This window comes from Bos taurus, chromosome 6, assembly GCF_002263795.3.
Source record: "Bos taurus isolate L1 Dominette 01449 registration number 42190680 breed Hereford chromosome 6, ARS-UCD2.0, whole genome shotgun sequence".
In the NCBI taxonomy this organism is placed as follows: Eukaryota; Metazoa; Chordata; class Mammalia; order Artiodactyla; family Bovidae; genus Bos; species Bos taurus.
In genome coordinates, this window is record NC_037333.1 from 10,984,227 (window position 1) to 11,004,556 (window position 20,330).

Sequence of the window (20,330 nt, forward strand, 5' to 3'; positions counted from 1 at the left end):
AGGGAAGGAGGGAAGGAGAAATGAATGCCCCCAGATTTGCTACTCCTTAGAAAAAGCCTTAGTTCTGGGTTCCCTGAGGATCTTATTAAAAGTCAGTGGACTATCCTTGGCACTTCCAATTAAAAAGCTCTTAATGGACACTATCTGCCTTTCCTAGGTTCTAATGCAACACTCTTTGGGTCCCTACCCATGTTTTCCATCAAAGCACTTCCAAATGTCATTTAAGGTGTTTAGAAGTTTAGTATCTGTCTTCCCACGGCACTTAAGTGCCCTGAGGGTACAAGCTCACTTTGCTAAATCTTCTATTCCCAGGAGCTGACAAGGTCTCTGGATTTAAGAAAGTGCTTCATGTATATTTGTTAAATAAATGAATATTTATAACTTAATTTCTAAGTGCTAAGACCTTAAAGATAAATGCTTTTTTAGTGGTTTTACATGAATAAAGCAAGTACTGCATGTCATCCTGTCTTTTATCAGATATATTCTGTGGAAAAATTGATTTCAAGAAATGTGGCTATTTTAAAATGCACAATATTATTCTTACAGAAGAGATATATGAAGCTACATATTTTAGCCTGTAATTTTAAAGATTAGTTAATTTTAAAGAGTCCAGGCTCTTCATTTTGCAAATGAATGGGCATGCTAAGTTGCTTTAGTTGTGTCTGACTCTGTGAGACTTCACTGGACTGTAGCCCGCCAGGTTCCTCTGTTCATTGGATTCTCCAGGCAAGAATGCTGGAGTGGGTTGCCATGCCCTCCTCCGGGGGATCTTCCCAAGACAGGGATCGAACCCACTCTCTTCATTTCCTACATTGGCAGGCAGGTTCTTTACCACTACTGCCACCTCGGAAGCCCTTGCAAATGAATACACTGGGCCTACCTTGATGAAGTAGTTCTGGATCCCTTAACCTAAGTTAAAATACAAACTATCTGAAGCCTGTTGTGAATTTGCATCTTTCTGAGTATTTTCATTTACATGATAGCTAAAGCATATTGTTGATGGATGGACTCATAAAAGGTGCTAGGGACACTTATTCTTTGCTTATACGGCGACTTCTATAACATATGAGCTCAATTATGTTTTTGCGTCACTATAACAGAGTGACGTCCTGGGTCTGCAACACTAAATAGCCCAAGGGGGCTATGCTCTTGGAGTTATTTATATTTTTCTTCTAGTTATTCTGGAAGGGTATCCTTTTTCTATCAGATTATTTAATTGTTACTTTTCATGATTTTTGGCATGCCAACATGAAAAACTTACTTGCTTTTTTAATCTTCCAGAGTCTTAGAAATAAAATAACTAAGCTGTTTCAAAGGTATATAATTAGAATGAAATCACTGTGAAGGAAGAAAGTCTAAGGGCATCTACTGTGAGTCGAATACATGAATTTTAGTTCCTGGACATTTTGGCATTTATAGTGGCTTCCCAAATGTCTTTTTGACTGAGATTTTAGCTCCTGGTTCTCATCCAGATAAGCAATACTGCCAGAAAAAAAGCCTGTTTGTTATTGAAGTTGGTAGGAGAAATGGCACTAAAACTCTGATCTTTGGGTCTCCAATAAATGTTCTCTGAAAAATTCAGCTCATCTTAATATATGCTTTTTTTAATTCATAATGTATAGTTCCTACGTAATATCTCAATTATCTTTTATATAATACTCTGTCATTTGTAGAAAACAAATACCATTTCAACAGATCTTCAATGAACATTTTTTGATACAGACAAAAACATTATTATCCCCCTCCTTTTACAAACAAGATAAGTGCAACTGGCAAGTTTGGGTGACAAGTCCCAAGATGACAAAGTGAGTAAGTGGCAGACATGAGACACTTCAGTCTCTCGAATCCCAGAAGTCTTCTGTTACTACAAGGACATAGGTTTAATAATGTGAATTACTGGAGTGGCGCTAGTCTACACCAGCTCAAAGCAAACAACCACAAAAAACTAAGAAGCTGGTATTTGTTGAACTTCAGAAAATCACTACTTCAGTACTTTCCCAAAGGCATAACTGTAAACCAGGAAGTGTTTTCCACAAAATCTGTGCCATTTAAACATTTTCAATGCATTTAAATATTTTCTGCACATCTTAACTTCTCCACATATTATTTGTCTGGCTTATTTAATCCGTGGAATCTGCAAGAGTGTTAAGCACCCATTATATAAGCACCATGTCAGACCCCACAACATTCCTCACAGTCACTCATAAGGACTGTGAGATCTGATTTCATAAAAAGCTAAAATTGCTGCATTGCCAGGGTAAGTTAGACCCTTTGAGAGTATAATCATTCATGGGAGTGGGTAATAAGAACTGGTATTAGGGACACCCAGAGTGTACTCTCTCATTTTTCTGGAACCATTATCTTCCCCTTTTCCTAACCAAACTAATTATGCTGTTGATATTGATTCTTCTGACGTATGCCTTACTGTCACTAGACCTTTGATTTCAGTATAAAATATTCACTACTCCTAGAAAGGTAATAGGTTAAATTGTTATCAGCCATTAACACAGCACTGAATAAATTAGTCCTCCTCTGCTGCTGCTGCCGCTAAGTCGCTTCAGTCGTGTCCTACTCTGTGCGACCCCATAGTCGGCAGCCCACCAGGCTCCCCCATCCCTGGGATTCTCCAGGCAAGAACACTGGAGTGGGTTGCCATTTCCTTCTCCAATGCATGAAAGTGAAAAGTGACAGTGAAGTCACTGAGTCTTATTCGACTCTTAGTGACCCCATGGACTGCAGCCTACCAGGCTCCTCCATCCATGGGATTTTCCAGGTAAGAGTACTGGAGTGGGGTGCCATTGCCTTCTCCCTCTACACTACAGCTAACTAACTGCACCTAAGGTCTGCAAACAAGGTGGCTTTTACAAAGAAACGGAGAAGGGGATTTGGGAGCACTGGGCAACCCAAGCCTGAGTAAGGCTGACCGAAGGGGCTGCAGTGAGATTCAAATTAAGGCAAAAGGGCAAAGGGGAGCACAGGAGAAGGTCTGTGTCTTTAGTGTGGGGTGGATGTCAAGTTGAGGCTGCTGCTGAAAGGGAACAGAGTAAGCAAAGTGAAAAACTGAAAGAGGAATTGAAAAGCCATATGTAAGCTTGACAGTCCTGACTAAGGCTGGCCATATTCTACCGAGGTTACTGAGAAAGGGTGATATTGATAAAGCATTCCCAGTGGGTTAAAACATTTTGCTAAAGATCACCTACTTTCCAAACCCGGCACAAATTCTTATTAATGAAAAGACTACTTCGTAAAGATCATTTATTTATGTTTCTCAAACAAAAATGGTATTGTCTCAACTCCACTGGGTTCGCTTTGTCCAGTGTGATGTTCTAATTAGCAATTCTTAGTGTGATTAAATGCTAAACGCACAGCTGTGTGAGGCTTCAGCTGGTAGTAACCAGTAGTGCCTAATACTGATTTTTAAAGAGAAAAACAAAAGTACTCAAATACTGGATATAAAACTTTTGAGGCCCTATTCAGCTTAAAGAAGTAAAGTTATCAATAAAGGCACTGATTATGTACAAGATGTGCATAAAGCTAATAGCTATGTAATATTTTTCATCTCTGTTAAAACGCTATTTGGACTAGGAAAAAAAAACAAGCCTAGGCTAGGTAGCTGGCTTGATTTAATCCATAAACAACATACTATATATGATTTCCATTAAATCTTCATAGTTTAAAAAATATTTTATTCCTAAGCAAGCCTAGAGGGATAAACTATCTATATTCAAAAATTATCATAGGAAGCCCATATATTTTTTGAAAAAAAATGAACTTTTCAGCATTCAACTAAAAATGAGTTGCACATAATAAACTAATAGATAAATAACTTCACTTTTTATCTTTACCCAACTTTAGTCCTCATAACATCTAACACTTTTCTAAAAGAGTTTACAACAATGGAGACTTTTCTATAAGAGAAAAGTGATCCAAACTGCATTTCAGCATAAATTTCTACCCTTTTAATCTGTAAAGATCCATTAAATAAGCTTCATTTGAAGTTTCAGTCATGAAGTAAGTTACTTTTAAAAAAATCAACTAAGTTGTAAAAGAAATAAAAACTTATTTGGTGAGGCATTTTTAACAGAAAATAAGTTTGTGCTTCAGATGACTGATTATTAATCTTATATGTATGTCTACATATAACTAACCCAAGTTTTCATGCGTCTAAGTTTTGGCAGCAAAATGGCCAAATTCCCTCATTTTACTACTCTACATAATATTCAACTAAGTATGAACTTTACCAAAATGAAATCAAGTTGCAAAGGCCTTCAGCATTTTCCTATGATTTCAGTTTTTGCCTTTGAGAAGAATATTTTACAAAATCCATTCACAAATTATCATGAAAAAGCTAAAAGATATAATCTTTGAAGCCAGGAAAAAAATTATGTGCATTGTTTGAGGCGTTCTACAATTCTCCTTAAGATTCCAGTTCGGGAAAGTATTCTTCAATAAAAGTGGTAATTCAATTATATTCCCAAGGGAAAAATGCACCTTGTGTATTATACAAAATAAAACCAAATGATGATTTGAATTTTATCAGTTTTTTAATTTTAAAAATTTAATCAGTGTTGAGAAACACAAAAATTATTTCTCTTAATAACTATTCTTTATGATTTACCAAAAAATCAAAGGTTCACCATATGTAAATTGTAAATTCAATCCTCTTCTGTAGCTATGCCTCATCCATTCTCTGCAAGCCTCCACTTTAATGAACTACGACTTAAAATACACCTACAGAGAGGTCTGCTTGACTTTGATTCTGTCAACATTAATTGCATCAAAAATAAAAAGTTTTAAGTTAAGAATAAAAGTCTGGATTTTAATGTATGTATGGTGCTGAAAATGTTCTATTTCCCACCATCACTGAAGTGGAAGAAGACTTTAAAGACCAGTTCAGCCCTCACCCACTCACCCACCCACAGCTTGGTGATAAAGGAAGGGGAGCCCACAATGAGAACGTGATCTCCCCAGGGCCTAGCTGGATGCTGAATATTCAGCTGACCTCTGACCCAGAGGCTAGGGGTGCCAAACATCCCAGCTGTTGATAAGACCAGTATAATTTATAGTTAGCTCTCTGTAATTCTGATTCCTCCACATCAGGCCATAAGAGGAGCCACCCAGTTCAAACTCCTGTTGTTCAAGGGTCAACTGTATATATTCGTCTGATTCCGAGGAGTGCCCTTTCAACTGTACCGGTGGACTGAAGTAGCAGATGTGAGGCTGATTGTTAAAGATGAGTACAAAAAGTACTTTGCTGCTATTATCTACTTATTATTGTTGTTGTTTAGTCACTAAGTTTTGTCTGACTCTTTGCGACCCCATGGACTGTAACCCTCCAGGCTCCTCTGTCCATGGGATTTCACAGGAAAGGATACTGGAGTGGGTTGCCATTTCCTTCTCCAGAGGATCTTTCCGACCCAGGGACTGAACCCACATCTCCTGCATTGGCAGGCGGATTCTTTACTACTGAGCCACTGGGGAAGCCCCAAAGAGATCATAGGTTCTTGTATATTGATTAAGCAATTACCTACTTAGCAACAACTAAAGCTGTCCAGTGATATATACGACCACGTTTATATGCCTCCAACTAACACATGGGAACACCTGATTTGGTAGCAATGATAACTGATGGACTTCGCTTCCAGAAACACCCATTCCTTGGATCCTAAAACATGCCTTTTTCCTGGTTATGCTTCACATCTCAGGTGCTGACACTTCTCAGAGTTCCTGGAGGTTCCTCTGCCTTTAACCAACCTCTACATGGTTGAGGCCCGGGGACTCAAACCTAAGTCCTCTTCTCTTTCTACACCTCTCTGTTAGTAACCTCATTTTTTCCCACCGCTTCGGTACAGTCTTCTTGAAGATCATCCCCACATTTGAATAGCAAGTCTGGCCTTTCCTATCAAATCCATCTTCAGAGATACACAGGTTTCTCAAATTCAGTATGTCCCAAACTGAACAATGTGTTTTCCCTCAAAAATCTGTTCATTCCCTAGTCTTTCCATCCAGCAAATGCCCCCTCCTGGTTATTTAAGCAGGAAACCTAGCTGTTTGAAAGTGTCCCCACTCCCCAGATTGGACCTTAGTTAATTCTACCTCCCAGTGCATTTGGAATCATCTCTCTCTCACCACATCCACATTCATCAACCCATCTCCTTCCTGAGCTTCAGCAACATGCACTCAACTGGTCCTCCCAGCTTCTCGCTTTCTCTTCTATAATACTATCTTCACAAAGCAACCAGAGGGAGTCTTTCTAAATGCAAACCCCATCAGGTTTTAACTCATTTGGTGAAATCTACTGGCTCAGATGGTAAAGAATCTGCCTGCCAATGCAGGAGACCCAGGTTTGATCCCTAGGTTAAGAAGATCCCCTGGAGGAGAGCATGGCAACCCACTCCAGTATTCTTGCCTGGAGCATCCCATGGACGGAGAACCCTGGTGGGCTACAGTCCATGGGGTCGCAAAGAGTCAGAAACAACTGAGCGACTAACACTTTGACTATTCAGTGAAATCTATACCCCTTGTAGTGACAGGCTTTTTGCTCACCTCTCCAAACCCAGCTGAACCACCTGCCCAAGTCTCAGGCCTTCAGCGCTTCAGCTTCACTGATCTTTCAAAGTGCAAGTGTCTCCCTACCTGGGGACAGGTGGGTCCCCTGCCGGGAAAGCTTTCCGCCCTGTGGCTTCACCTTCTCCTGAGATCCTACCCAGTCACCCGAGAAGACTCCCTGTTCTCTATCATTGCGCCCCACTGGTTTCCTTGCTGGTAGTTCAGCATCAAAACTGTGCATCTTATTATCCATCTACCTCTTTTCTAGTCATTTCTCCCCTTAGACTATAAGCAGCGCTTGATGAAGGTAAAAGAGGAGAGTGGAAAAAGTTGGCTTAAAACTCAACATTCAAAAAATTACATTCATGGCATTCAGTACCATCACTTCATGCCAAATAGATGGGGAATAAAATGGAAACAGTGGCAGATTTTATTTTTTTGGCCTCCAAAACCACTATGGACAGTGACTGCAGGCATGAAATTAAAAGATGCTTGCTCCTTGGAAGAAAAGTACGACAAACCTAGACAGTGTATTAAAAAGCAGAGACATCACTTTGCCGACAAAAATCCATATAGTCAAAGCTATGGTTTTCCCATAGTCATGTACAGACATGAGAACTGGACCGTAAAGAAGGCTGAGCGCCAAAGACTAGATGCCTTTGAACTGTGGTGTTGGAGAAGACTCTTGAGAGTCCCTTGGCTAGCAAGATCAAACCAGTCAATCCTAAAGGAAATCAACCCTGAAATATTCATTGGAAGGACTGAGGCTTAAAATGAAGCTTCAACATGTTGGCCACCTGATGCAAGGGGCCATCTCATTGGAAAAGACTCTGATGCTGGGAAAAATGGAGGGCAGGAGGAGAAGGGGGCGACAGAGGATGAGATGGTTGGATGGCATCACTGATTCAATGGGTATGAGTTTGAGCTAACTCAGGGAGACAGTGAAGGACCGGGAAGCCTGGCGTGTTGCAGTCCATGGGGCTGCAAAGAGCTGGACACGACTTAGCGACTGAACAACAAGCACAAATGAAGAAAGTATGATTTGCACTTAACATTGCTAACCTGGTGCCAGGCACATACCGGGCACTCAAAAAACATGCCCTGAATATATAACTAGAGAGCTATCTATCCTTTCTATGAGTGGCCATCCCTTTGTGTTTTGCAAAACGTTTGCCCTGTCACACACAAGGAGAAGTTCTCAATGGACTTTCCACTGAAAAGAAAACCTTAAGTTAGTTTAACTGTTCCTCACACTGGGCTAACAATGCTAGGCAAGGAAATTAACTATTAGCCTCAGGATTTTAATAATATTTATCAAGCCATGTGAGCTGCTTTTTACTGATAAAAGCTCTGGGAATTTACCATTTAAAAACATTTTATCCCAGTTTTGCTAAATAACCTGGGCAAATGCACAAGCTTTTACAACTTGAAATTATATTAATTCAAAATATATGTATAAGGGCCTATGCTTTACAAAGTGCTGCAGAACTAGGTATGAAAGTGGGTGGGATATAAATGATGACTAAACTGGGAAACCTGTTCTCAGAGAGTTTCTTCCACTACTCTTTCTGAAAGGTCTTCAGTTTTTCAGAACCTAGTGATTTTCTTAGAGATCTATGCAGCTGAAATCTTTTCAGATACTATCAAAAGGACTTTTCTCTAGATCTAATTGAGCATAAAGCAATTCAAAGCAACAGACAATTGTTAAGTAGTTACTATATTCAAAGAAGTATAAAATCAGGTCAGCTCACTTCGCCAGGTTTATTCTTACTGTATCATACATCTAGGAGGAAAAAGAGAGAAGCACATTGAGGGAAACTATTCATGACATTAAGTTTTCCCCTCTTGCGTTTGAACACCGTAACTCTTCCAAAAGTCACTCTGACAAAAAGTCATCCATATGAAATAATCTAAGAAAATGACCGTTTTAATAGGCACTCTGCTCTTTCAGGCGGATAAACATTTTAAGGAAAAAAGCAGACATGCTTTCTCTGTCTCATGCCTCTCTCTCTCTCACAGCACTTTCTAAAACAAATGCTCTGTTAAAAGGCTAGTTAACTGACTGCATTTATACTGATAGAATCAGAAATCTTGACTCTCCCATTAACTGTGATTCCTACAACAGCGATAAATGCTGCTTTACAAAAATACACCTTGACAGAAAGCCGAAAGACAACGGTGGAGGAATGTGTATGCTGTGCTGGTCCAGGCAGCGTGCGGCTGGCAGCACAGCTGGGTTTTAATTGTGCAGAAGGTCTCTTGGGCTGCAACTGCTTCATTATCAGGATCTAAAGAACAGGCCTTCCAGCACCAGCACGCAGGGTCCTGGTCTGTACAGTTTTATCATCTCTCCTTGGGTGCCCAGTTCCTACCACTGAGTACAGGCACTGTGAGAGCCCTTGCCACACTTTTCCCTGCTCGGTGAAATGACGCTTTATCCGCACGGGGTGAGGAGCAGCTTTCTAGACTCTGATTTCAGGGGAATAAGAATGTATTCTGGGTTAAGAAGTACCTGAAAAAGTCCACCCCACTACTTCAATGCCTATCTCTCTTTGGCTATCTGTCCTGTTTGCCTGCTACAAAAATACCCATTATAAAGCCACTCTTGGCCCAGGACAACACTAGGTTTATCAGGCAGGGACCAGTTTTGGCTTATGTGCATGCTCAGGGTTTGCTGATTTACAAGAGAGATGCCTTCAAAGTAAAAAGATAAAAGTGGTTGTCACAGTGTAAAAAATACAGGTTTCTCTTGAACAACATGGGTTTGAACTACATGGATCCACTTCTACACTGATTTTTTTCAATACTAAATAGTACCATAGTACATGATCCATGGTCAGTTGAATCCACAAATGAGGAACTTTGAATAAAGAAGAACTGTGTACACAGATATTACTATAAATTACATGTGGATTTTGAGGGCACAGAGGGTCAACATCCCAACCCGTGTGTTGTCAATGGTCAGCTGCATTTTCTGAATAAGCAAGCTAATACAAAGACTGACTCTAAAACCCAAACCCTCACTTTGTTTTATTTATAAGAGATATATTGACATCTTATAAATACAAAAAAATTTTGATGGGTAGTGAGCATTTACAGAACGCTAACACTCTGCTTGTTACTAGATTTTGGACAAAGGATTGGACATAAAAGCTAGCACATGACTTCTTAGAATTTTAGAAAAGGGCATTTATATATGACTTTAAAATCACAGCCTGCTTTGATCCAATGCTGTATATTAACCTGAGATAAAATATTTTTAGTGTTATTAAAAAAAAAAGTGGTGGAGATGAAGGAAAATAGGGAGTAGAGTTAAAGGATATTAGTTCTGAAGACCTTACCTACTATTAACATGACTGCACATGGATGTTCTATTTAGACCTGCTTCCTACAGAAAGGGCTGATACATCAACAGCATCATCATAATTTCACAAACCAAAATTATAAGGTAATGAGTTCTCCAGATATACAATGGAATCCATGGCTCTCCTAGTCCTTGAAATCTACATACATATATACATTTATGGTGGTACAATTTATACTGAAAGTAATTTTCTAGAAGAGAAAAAACCCTATAATGATGAGGAAAAGATTATTCTCAGATAAAATATATTACAGGCTGTAATTAAAATGTATAAGTCGTGCAGATCGTCTGGATCTAGGTTAGTGGTTCCCGTAGTGTGGTTAGTCCTTAGACCAGCAACAGCAGCCTCATCATGACCTAGGAACTTGTTACAAATGAGTAAGGCCCATCTCAGGCCTCCTAACTAGCCCTCCAATACGTGTTTTAACAAGAATGTAATGGGATTCTGATATGAACTATACTGTGGAGAGTGAAAGAATCAGACAGAAGCAACAACTTGCACAGCTTAAAGAGATCTAGGCACAAGTAAGGATAAACACTGAAGTTGACTGCAGAGTCTGCACCGCAGATCTTAGAAGAAAATTTCAAACTTTTTTTTTTTTTTTTTGAAGCTCATGTCTGACTTTTTGTGACCCCATGGACTGTAACCTGCAAGGTTCCTCCATGGAATTTCCCAGGCAAGAATACAGGAGTGGGTAGCCATTCCCTTCTCCAGGGGATCTTCCCAAACCAGGGATCGTACCTGGGTCTCCTGAATTGCAGGCAGATTCTTTACCATCTGAGCCACCAGTACAGGGTTATCTAATAATCTAGTGCATCAGGGTCGGAGTGTGGAGGAGAATCTGGGTAGAATCTTTGGCTAGGAGGCAGGTATTTATTTGTTCAGAGTGTCTCCTTAGGTCCGACAGGAATGAGAAGCACAGAGGAGGAAAAGCAACAAGGATGGAGCCTGCAGAACAGGGCTGGCGTCACTGCCCCTCCATTTAAAGGACTGAAAATCCACAGATAACATCACTGAGCCTAAAGAAGCCAGCATCTGGAAGCACCAGGAGGGCACTCCCTCAACAGGACGCACCTGTCAGCTTCTGCTCATTTCTTAGGGCTCAGATGTCCAATCCCCATATAGTTCACTTGCTCTTGTCCTTCTACTTCAGTGAGAAAGAGGATGAAGGAAAGGGAAATAAACGTCCCCAAGATGGAAGGAGAAGGACCAAGGGCCAACCCCTGAAGTGAGTAGGGGTGATGCCATAGACACTTCCTCCCCCTCTGAAACCATTCTTCTGTTTGCCAGGTGGAAGATAGCAGGTGAGGGTGATTTAGTAACCAGAGCTCATCTTCAGTAACGAGAGTTATCGGAACAATAATAAGAACAAGAACTATTCCCACCAGGCATTGCCACGGCTCTCATTCCCCGAAACCCTCTGAAGTAGGCACTGCCATCCTCACTTTAAGGAGGCTGACACCCTCCCTCTCCAAGTCTTATTAAGGCCAAGATTAAAGCCCAGGGCCATTTGGCTGAAAAAGCCCATGTTTTTCCATCTGGCTACTTTGCCACAGCCCCTGGACATTTTGGTATAAAAAATTCCGTAAACAAAACTATGAAATGGGTGGCTTGTCTCCAGAGCCACCACTTCTTCAGAAGCTCAGGCTCACTCGGTCCTTTATGTCAAAATCTGCACTCAAACTCATGGACAAACTGAAAAAAATGACAAACTCATGGACAGTAGCGATTTGCATTTCCAAACTAGAACTGTTTGGCTTGGAATGAGAGTATTTGTGAAAAATATTTTTCTAAAAAAACCGGAACAACTATTTAATTGTGAGAATTACTATTTGTAAATATGATCAGTTAAAATACATTTTCCTTGACATCACCACTGTCTAACATCTAAATGAATAATTCTACTGGGCATCTTAAAGCTTAAATACTCAATAGCAGAGGAAGAAAGGCGTTTAAAAATTATGTCAGACTGCACTTTCAATTATATACTCTCTAAAAGTATCAGAAAACTCTTCCAAGCCTATAATGCTTACAGAAGCAACTGATAAGCTATTCAAAACTACAGCGCTGCTTAGAAAACCTCCCTATCAGTGAAGTAAACAGTAACTTGTTGATAGTTGCAACAATGCCCAATTTACTTCCTGGATAGATTCACTTAGGTAATCTGCTTTCTCACTACAAAATAAAGACAAAATATATGATCCACCTACAAAACTTCTGCAAGAAATATCTGCAACATTTTACATTAATGAAGTACCATGGCTCTTTCACTCAGTCCTGTCCGACTCTTGCCAATCTATGGACTATATAACCCACCAGGCTCCTCTTCTCATGGGATTTTTCCAGGCAAGGATACTAGAGCAGGTTGCCATTTTCTCCTCCAGGGGATCTTCCCAACCCAGGGACTGAACCTGTGTCTTCTGCATCTCCAGTATTTGGCAGGTAAATTCTTTACCACTGAGCCACCTAGGAAGCCTATAAAATCCCACAGGGAATCTATTATTTATGCCCAACTATCATGTTGTGGTGAATCTTTCAGCTAAGAATTAGTAGTTGAAATTAAATCATTCATCTCTTGCAAATGTTATAGTTCTCAATCTTCTGATCCCTGCATAGCTACCAATATAGCACATGAATAAAGACACCCTAAAAAATTATTTGTAGGTGATGGTATCCAAAATTAAGAACCAACTATAAAACATATAGATTAAATTATACTTACTTAAAAGAAGACAATTTAATCAATATAATACAATAGTTATAATCCTATCTCTAGCTTTATATTTCAAGAAATAATTTATAAGCAACTATTTAAATAGCCTTCAGTTCAGTTCAGTCGCTCAGTCGTGTCTGACTCTTTGTGACCCATGGACTTCAGCACACCAGGCTTCCCTGTCCATCACCATAATTTCCCATATTTGCTGCAACCCTGGATCAGTCTGTTAGCCCCAGTAACTGTGGTCCCATACATAACTCAGCCTAGACATTCATTCACTCTAGGGGAAGTCAGCTTTCCATTTCCATATGTAATAATAAGGAAAGGCTTCTAGGTTACTCAATGAAAACTACATGTAAAAAGCCACTGTTTTGCTCCTCAGTTTTATTCTTCTTCTCATAAGCTGATCTGTTCACAAGTGGGTTAATCTAATGAATCTGTTGCACAATGTCTCTTCCCCCCACAACCCCCCACCGCCACCAAACCTTTCTCTGTGAGGGAGTTCTGGCAAATGACAAAATGAACAACAGTGAGGATCTCATGACCCAGTCCTTGGGCTCTGGCTCTTTCTTATCTCTGTTCATCTTTTTATCTTATCTGTATCTCTCCCCAGGACTGTTTCCCTAATTTAAAAAAATGTCTGTACAAATGGTGCAATGAAAATGCCTTTCACACCCCTAGCCTGGCAATAAAGCCCCTGGAGAAGGCAATGGCACCCCACTCCAGTACTTTTGCTTGGAAAATCCCATGGATGGAGGAGCCTGGTAGGCTGTAGTCCATGGGGTCGCTGGAGTTGGACACGACTAAGTGATTTCACTTTCACTTTTCACTTTCATGCATTGGAGAAGGAAATGGCAACCCACTCCAGTGTTCTTGCCTGGAGAATCCCAGGGACAGGGGAGCCTGGTGGGCTGCTGTCTATGGGGTCACACAGAGTCGGACACGACTGAAGCGACTTAGCAGCAGCAGCAGTAGCAGTCCAACCAGATGAGGGTCATACCCTCCCAAGCCATCTTAACACAGCAATAGTGCCTGAGCACTACTGGCCCTATTTCATATCTGGAACACACTAGGGACCATTTAGCTCACCAACTGGGTAATGAGCAGTGAGATGATCATCTTTTCTCAATACCATATCATTAAGTAGCTATCCTAATTCACTGTAAGAACTTGGAATGTTAGGTTACTTAATGGCTGCAATGGCATCTGAACATAAATTTGGAATAAACAAATAATGATTATAATATTAACAATATTGTTATACTCACTGAATCACCTATTTTTTGGCAACGATTTCTATTTGATGCATTTAATTTTAAACAGTTATTGAATGACTACCATTTTCCAGGCACTCAGGGTACAAAGGTTATCCACCTTATTGTCTACCCTTTAAGGCATCCACACCATAGTAGGGGAGAAAACCATGTGAAAAACCAATAATTAAGATACAATCTGTTAGGTGCAACGATAGTTCAGGGCTGTAGAAGCTGAAAAGTGGCAGAGATCAGCAGCGTAGCAGGACTAGACCACTTTCTGCCAATGGGAAATCACCTAAAATTTATCACCTCGAACATGTGAATTTTAATAATCAAAAGACTCCCTAAGTAAATGTACTATTCTTTGGGAGTATTATTATTATTACCTCCTAGTCAACCTACTAAAAGCTATAGTCACCCCCTACTAGATGTTATTATTTACTTCATCCACATTTAATACTTGAAGGATCTAGTCAAATGGGGGACTATTTACAGACTTCCTTCCTGGTGGAAGTAAACTTTTAAAAAAAAATTGTTCCTGTTCTCTACCACACTGTAATGATACAGATAAGCTGCAATATGGATACAGTCCAATCTAAACCTCTTCCTCTAAAAGTCATTACTCCTATTGTAGGCAGTCGGTAGTAAATAGCATGAGGAGTCAGGTACATGCATTTAGAAATCATTCGATTATCAGTGTAGACCATTTCTTCACTCTACACCAAGACAACATTTTGTAATCAAAAGGATCTGGATTCTGGCTGATTTCTATCATTAAATCTCTGAAACACAAGTGTTAGTCTCTCAGTCAGGCACGACTCTTTGCAATCCATGGACTGTAGCCTGCCAGGCTTCTCTGTCCATTGGTTTTCCTAGGCAAGAATACTGGAGAGGGTTGCCATTTCTTCCTCCAAGGAGGGGTAAAAATGATGTGACTTGACTATCATATTAAGTCCTCACAATCTTTGAGCTATCAAATAAAGATGAGTGAAATTGTCTCTGCATAGTTTTGAATATGTTGTGCTTAGTTGCCCAGTCGTATCCAACTCTTTGCAAGCCCGAGGACTGTAGCCCACCAGGCTCCTCTGTCCATGGGCTTCTCAAGGCAAGAATACTGGAGGGGGTTGCCATTCCCTTCTCCAGAGGAACTTCCCAACCCACAGATTGAACCCAGGTCTCCTGCATTGCAGGAGATTCTTACCGGTACAAGCTACAGGGAAGTTCCTTGAATATGCTATAAATGTGTAAATGAGTAAAATGAGTAACGAGAGTGCACGCATCTTGACAAAATATCTAATTCATAGGAACACGATCCGTGTTTCACCTGGCTGTGCCACAAACTGTGTGGCCTGGATGAGACACTCAAATCCTTTTAATCTCATATGTGACAAGTGAATGGGTCACTTCCGGTATTTTGAGGTGGAAAAGTGGAGCTGAACTAGTCGCTCTCTAGAGTTTCTTCAGGCTCAAACATTGTGAAAGCCTCTGAAAACATGTCTTTTAGACATTTTCTCTACCTTTTTATCCCAGGCTATGAAAAGAAGTCTCACTGTCAAATCATTTCTAGACATCTGGAAAACTTAAGGCACTGCCAGGGTAAGACACCAAGGCAGTCAACAATTAAGGTGTTATTAGTGAAGCATGTGTTCTAAGAGGCCACTTGTGGGCTCTATTATCTTACTGTCACAACTGTGACCTGTAAATAATACAGGCATTTGAGAAACTCATTAACTTTTACAACGCTGAGGTACAGTGTATTGTATCAAACAAATCTACTAGAGAAATCTCAATAGAAATGCACGTGTTCCAAAGCATATAAAACCTCACAAGGGTAGGGAAAATATGAACAAATAAGACCCACCATTCTTCACAATTCTCCCTATTGAAGAACTTTGTAAATGGAACACTGAAGTGAAAACGGCCCTTCACACTTTATAACCTCACAGATTTTCAATGATAATAATATACTTATCCCTGATGGTTCAGTGGGTAAAGAACTTGCCCGAATGCAGGAGACACAGGAGATGCGGGTTCGACCCCTGGGTTGGAAAGATCTCCTGGAGGAGGAAACGGCAACCCATTCCAATATTCTTGCCTGGAGAATCCCAGCAATAGAGGAGTCTGGTGGGCCATAGTCCAGCAGGATGCAGAAAGTCAGACATGACTGAGCACACACACACAAAATATACTTATCTAGGTTCACATACCTAACACATACTCATGCCAGATGTGTATATTTCTGAGTGTGACACCTGTCGGAGCCAAAGCAGTAATTGTAAATAAGGAGCACATATTCAAAAGAATAATTACAAAATGCCCAGAGAGGAAAAAAAGAACAGGGAAGCCCACAAATTGGGTCAAACTGGTGCCAAACTAGAAATCATGGCAAGTCAGAAAACATCCTGGATAATAACATTATAGGAAGTTCCAAAAACCACGCAAAAGATGCTTTTAAAGTAAAACAAAGTATACAGTAACCCAGTTTATCCACGTGACATATGTTCCAAGACCCCCGGGGGATGCTCGAAATCTTAAATAATACTGAACCCTATATATACCATGCTCTTTCCTACACATACATACCTGTGATGAAGCTTAATTTACAAATCAGGCACAGTAGGGTATCAACAATAATAACTAAAAATAAAATAGATCACAATACACTGCAATAGACATTATGTGAATGTGGTTTCTCTCAATATCTTATTGGGCTCTACTCTCCCTTCGTGTGATGACATGAGATAAGACATGACCAGACGGAGTAAGGTCAATGACACAGGCATTACGATACAGAGTTAGGCGACAGCAGGAGGATCATCTGCTCAAGGTGATGCTGGATCACAGAGCCATGATGCCGCCGTTGGCTGGAGGTCAGAAGCAGACCACGTGGATGGATGGGGATTCAGGGCAGAATGGAGCAGGACTGCGCTGGACCATGTAAGATATCATACTTCACTACTCAAAACAACGTACAATTTAAAACTTACACATTGTCGATTTATGGAATTTTCCAATTAATATTTTCATATTATGGTTGATCGAGGATAACTGAGCTACAGATAAGGAGGGACTACTGTAATGAAGCCATAACGACCCACGCTATTTTACTAAGCATACAATAGTGTTCTGTACTTACAGTTCAAGCTGCTATAATACAGGAAAAATGAACGTCACTAATTCCTTCTTCCATATAAAGAGGGGAGACAGTATTCAAACAAAAATTCAAAGGAACGGGCAAAATGGCAGTGCTCTGGTTGGGAAAAGATGAAGACTTGAAGGGAGCAGGGCCGATATGCCCGACATTAGGAATGGCTCAGTTCAGGTAGAGATAAACTTGGTTCCGGGACTTTTATAAGCTATTTCTGAAGTTTGATTTTAGATACTTTTAGGAAAGGGGTAATACATCACACAGTGACTCTGAGAGAGACTAATTAAATTTTCCAAGTGGGCTTGATAATGGCTGAGACAGCCTGAGATTAACCTTTATTCTTTACAGCTGGCGTCAGAAAGAACAACTGCTCTCTCTCACTGTCTTCAAAAGCGGCAATCTAGGGTTTATAGGTCAAAGATCTGGCAAGTTCTATCTCTTCATGTTCCATGAAATATATCAAAGTGTTATTTATTAAATGTGCTTCTAATGCAGGCATGAGAGAAATCTACAGGCTATATCCCAATCACCTTATTTCCCCAAGAGAAAATTCTGCCAGAGATTGTGCTTATGTGACACCTATAGGAGAAAATCTAGACTGACTCTTCCTCAAGACTCTGGCAGATTTCTTTAATGTAGTGACCAGAGTTGGAAACGAACACTTTGACTGTTGTTGTGAGTGGCTGCTTCAAGAATTTTAAGAGTAGAAACAGTTGTGGTAGAGAAAACCACAGAACAGGCCCTACACTTCTGATAAATGCCATCAGAGGTTGAGTTTAAATCCAGAGTCAACCTGAGGCTGGAAATTCCCCCCACAACAACAGATATGCAATATGGCTCCTACAGGTTTTGAGATACCTAATTGAAAAAAAAAAAAGGGGGGGGGCGCAAACTAGGATGAAGTATAGAACACAAGTGTATTTGCTGACAGCTCAGCCAGAAAGAAGAAATCAGGTTTGACTCGGAGAGTAAACAGGTTTTGTTAAAATGTAATTACTTCCATCCTGACATGAAATCACAGTGAGACATGATTTCTTTAAATAGTTTTACTAACTTAAAATCAGCATCCTAGTCTGATGGAAGTTACTACCTCATTTTCATTGCTGGACATAAACTGTTTAGTGGTCATGACTGCTGAAAGAAGAGCCACTACTAACATTGTTCTTATTTGAGTTCCCAGGACCTAACCTGGACGTAGAGACTTGTGTTTGTGCTTTCTGGGGGAGATCAGAAGGAACTCTATGTTTACTTAAAAGTGAAATCACTTACACTCATTAAAATGAACTCTCTAACTCCATTCCTCTCAGAGTTGTAACTTAATCAAAAATCTACTTCTCAGAGAGTCTACTGACCATATGGCACAGTGGCCTCCTGGTGTTACAGAAATGCTCATTCAAAGCAGGAATGCGTTCCAGAGGAGTGGGGTACCCACAAATAAAAGGGCCTTGGCAGGTTCTGTTTCTTAACCACTTTTTAGAATAGCATCTATTATCCAACAATACCCAATCCTCTGTCTTCTAAAAATCCAAACTGGCAAATTGACATTTATATTAAGAAAAGATCACCAAGGAGTTCAGCAAACCTTACTTCTGGTAGTGGGCTGGCCGGTTTGGTTAGGATTCCTCCTACATAAACAACATTAGGCAGGGTGGGTCTCGGGAACTCCAGGGCTACGTCTGTACACAGCATCCACAAGCTGGACCCGTAGACCAAGTCATACATGGACTTCTCCGGCAGCAGGTTGTATTTCTGCATGATCCTTTCATATTTGGGAAGAACCAGAAAGCTGATCCCTATTCTGGAAATGAGGTAAACGCCGGTGTTTTTCATCCTTTGCAGCAGGTTCATGTGGTCTGTGAGGAGTGAGTTAAACTCTGGGACGTAAGCCAAGGGTGCAGGAGCGCCCACTTCAGCAGGATACCAAAGGCCGGTTGAAAATACAGCATATTTAACCCCCAAGAGATGAGCTATCAAAAATCCACACATGTCATTAGGGTCCACCAGCAGCAGGTCAAAGTTCTCCTGTTTTAGACCCTGAATCAGGGCGTGGTTGCCAACCATCATGTCACAGTTCTTGGTATAGTGATCCAGTATGTCAAGCAGTTCGATTGCTGTCAATCTCCCAGAGAAAATATTCCGCATTTTGGACTGCAGGAAAGCATCCGAGGTGGTACTGTTGAAGATCCCTGGGTAGCGCTGGAGGCTGTAGTGATTAGATGGCGCGATGTCTCTGCCTTCAGAGAGGAGGAACACTGTGTGGTGGCCTCTCTCATGCAAGGCCGAGGCTAGTGTCTTGAAAATGTACATATGGCTTTCGAACATAATTGGCGGCACGATGATGATTTTGGCAGCCCTGGCTATCCCAACAGCACTCCACAGGAGCATGAAATACGGAGTGTAAGACTTCATAGCTGAAATGACAACCAGAAAACTGCTTAAAACAGACAGCAATCCTCACCATTCAAAACTATCACAAAGATGCTTTCTCACAGGATCTGATGATCCAGTACTTTGCCTAGGGATGGCTTTAAAAAATTATCCCAGTATATGTTCTGTCTCTTCATTTCTGAAAGGTGTCTCTTAAAATATAGAATTGACAGTAAGACTGCCATAAACTGAAATAGATTTAAAATGTATCAGCTTTGGAACAACAATAGAGAACTCATTTTTTTTTTTCTAATTTGAAATGAAACCTGTAAGATTGAATTTGAAAAAAAAAACTCTCTTCATTGAATAAGAGCTATAAGCCATCTATGAAACCTTTGTATATCTTTTAATTGAACATCAATGTTAATCCCATACCCTGAACTGCCCACTGCTGTGACTAATAGAGCCTATTACTACTGGCATGTCCAAGAAGACCAATGTTAATACCCTTATTTTGGGGTATATCAGCATGTATGTCTCTTTTAAAATCATTTTATCACAGCAGCAACATTCCCCAAGTACAACAAAAGCATACCAAAGAAAGATTATGTATCAGAAAATCATCCTTTCAAGTAGTAATTCTATAGAAAATAAGTTTTTCCACAAGAGAAAAAAATGACTTTTAACGTGACTTTCTCCTTTATCTAAATACCCTTAAGTATCCTGGCCAACTCTGTTTATGTAATTTATATCAATTTGCTGACTCATTTCAGGGCATTATCTAAAAGAGAAACCTTTAATACAAAAGTTCAAGAGGGTTAACTGAATCTCAGTAAATACTTGTGAACGAGATGGCTGCTGAGTGACTGTGTCCTTGACTGTCCTCTCTGAGTTGTACTTGCAACTCAGGTGCAAAGGACAAGTGCACA

At 40.3% G+C, this 20,330-nt stretch overlaps 1 protein-coding gene across 1 annotated transcript in view; it reads right to left on the reverse strand.

Moving 5' to 3' along the window:
- The window catches only part of UGT8 (UDP glycosyltransferase 8), a 108,525-nt gene that overhangs the window by 55,129 nt on the left and 33,066 nt on the right, over window positions 1-20,330 (reverse strand). The window contains 1 exon segment of the mRNA NM_001083635.1: window positions 18,622-19,445. Coding sequence (NP_001077104.1) covers window positions 18,622-19,443 — 822 coding nt within the window. The 5' untranslated portion in view covers window positions 19,444-19,445.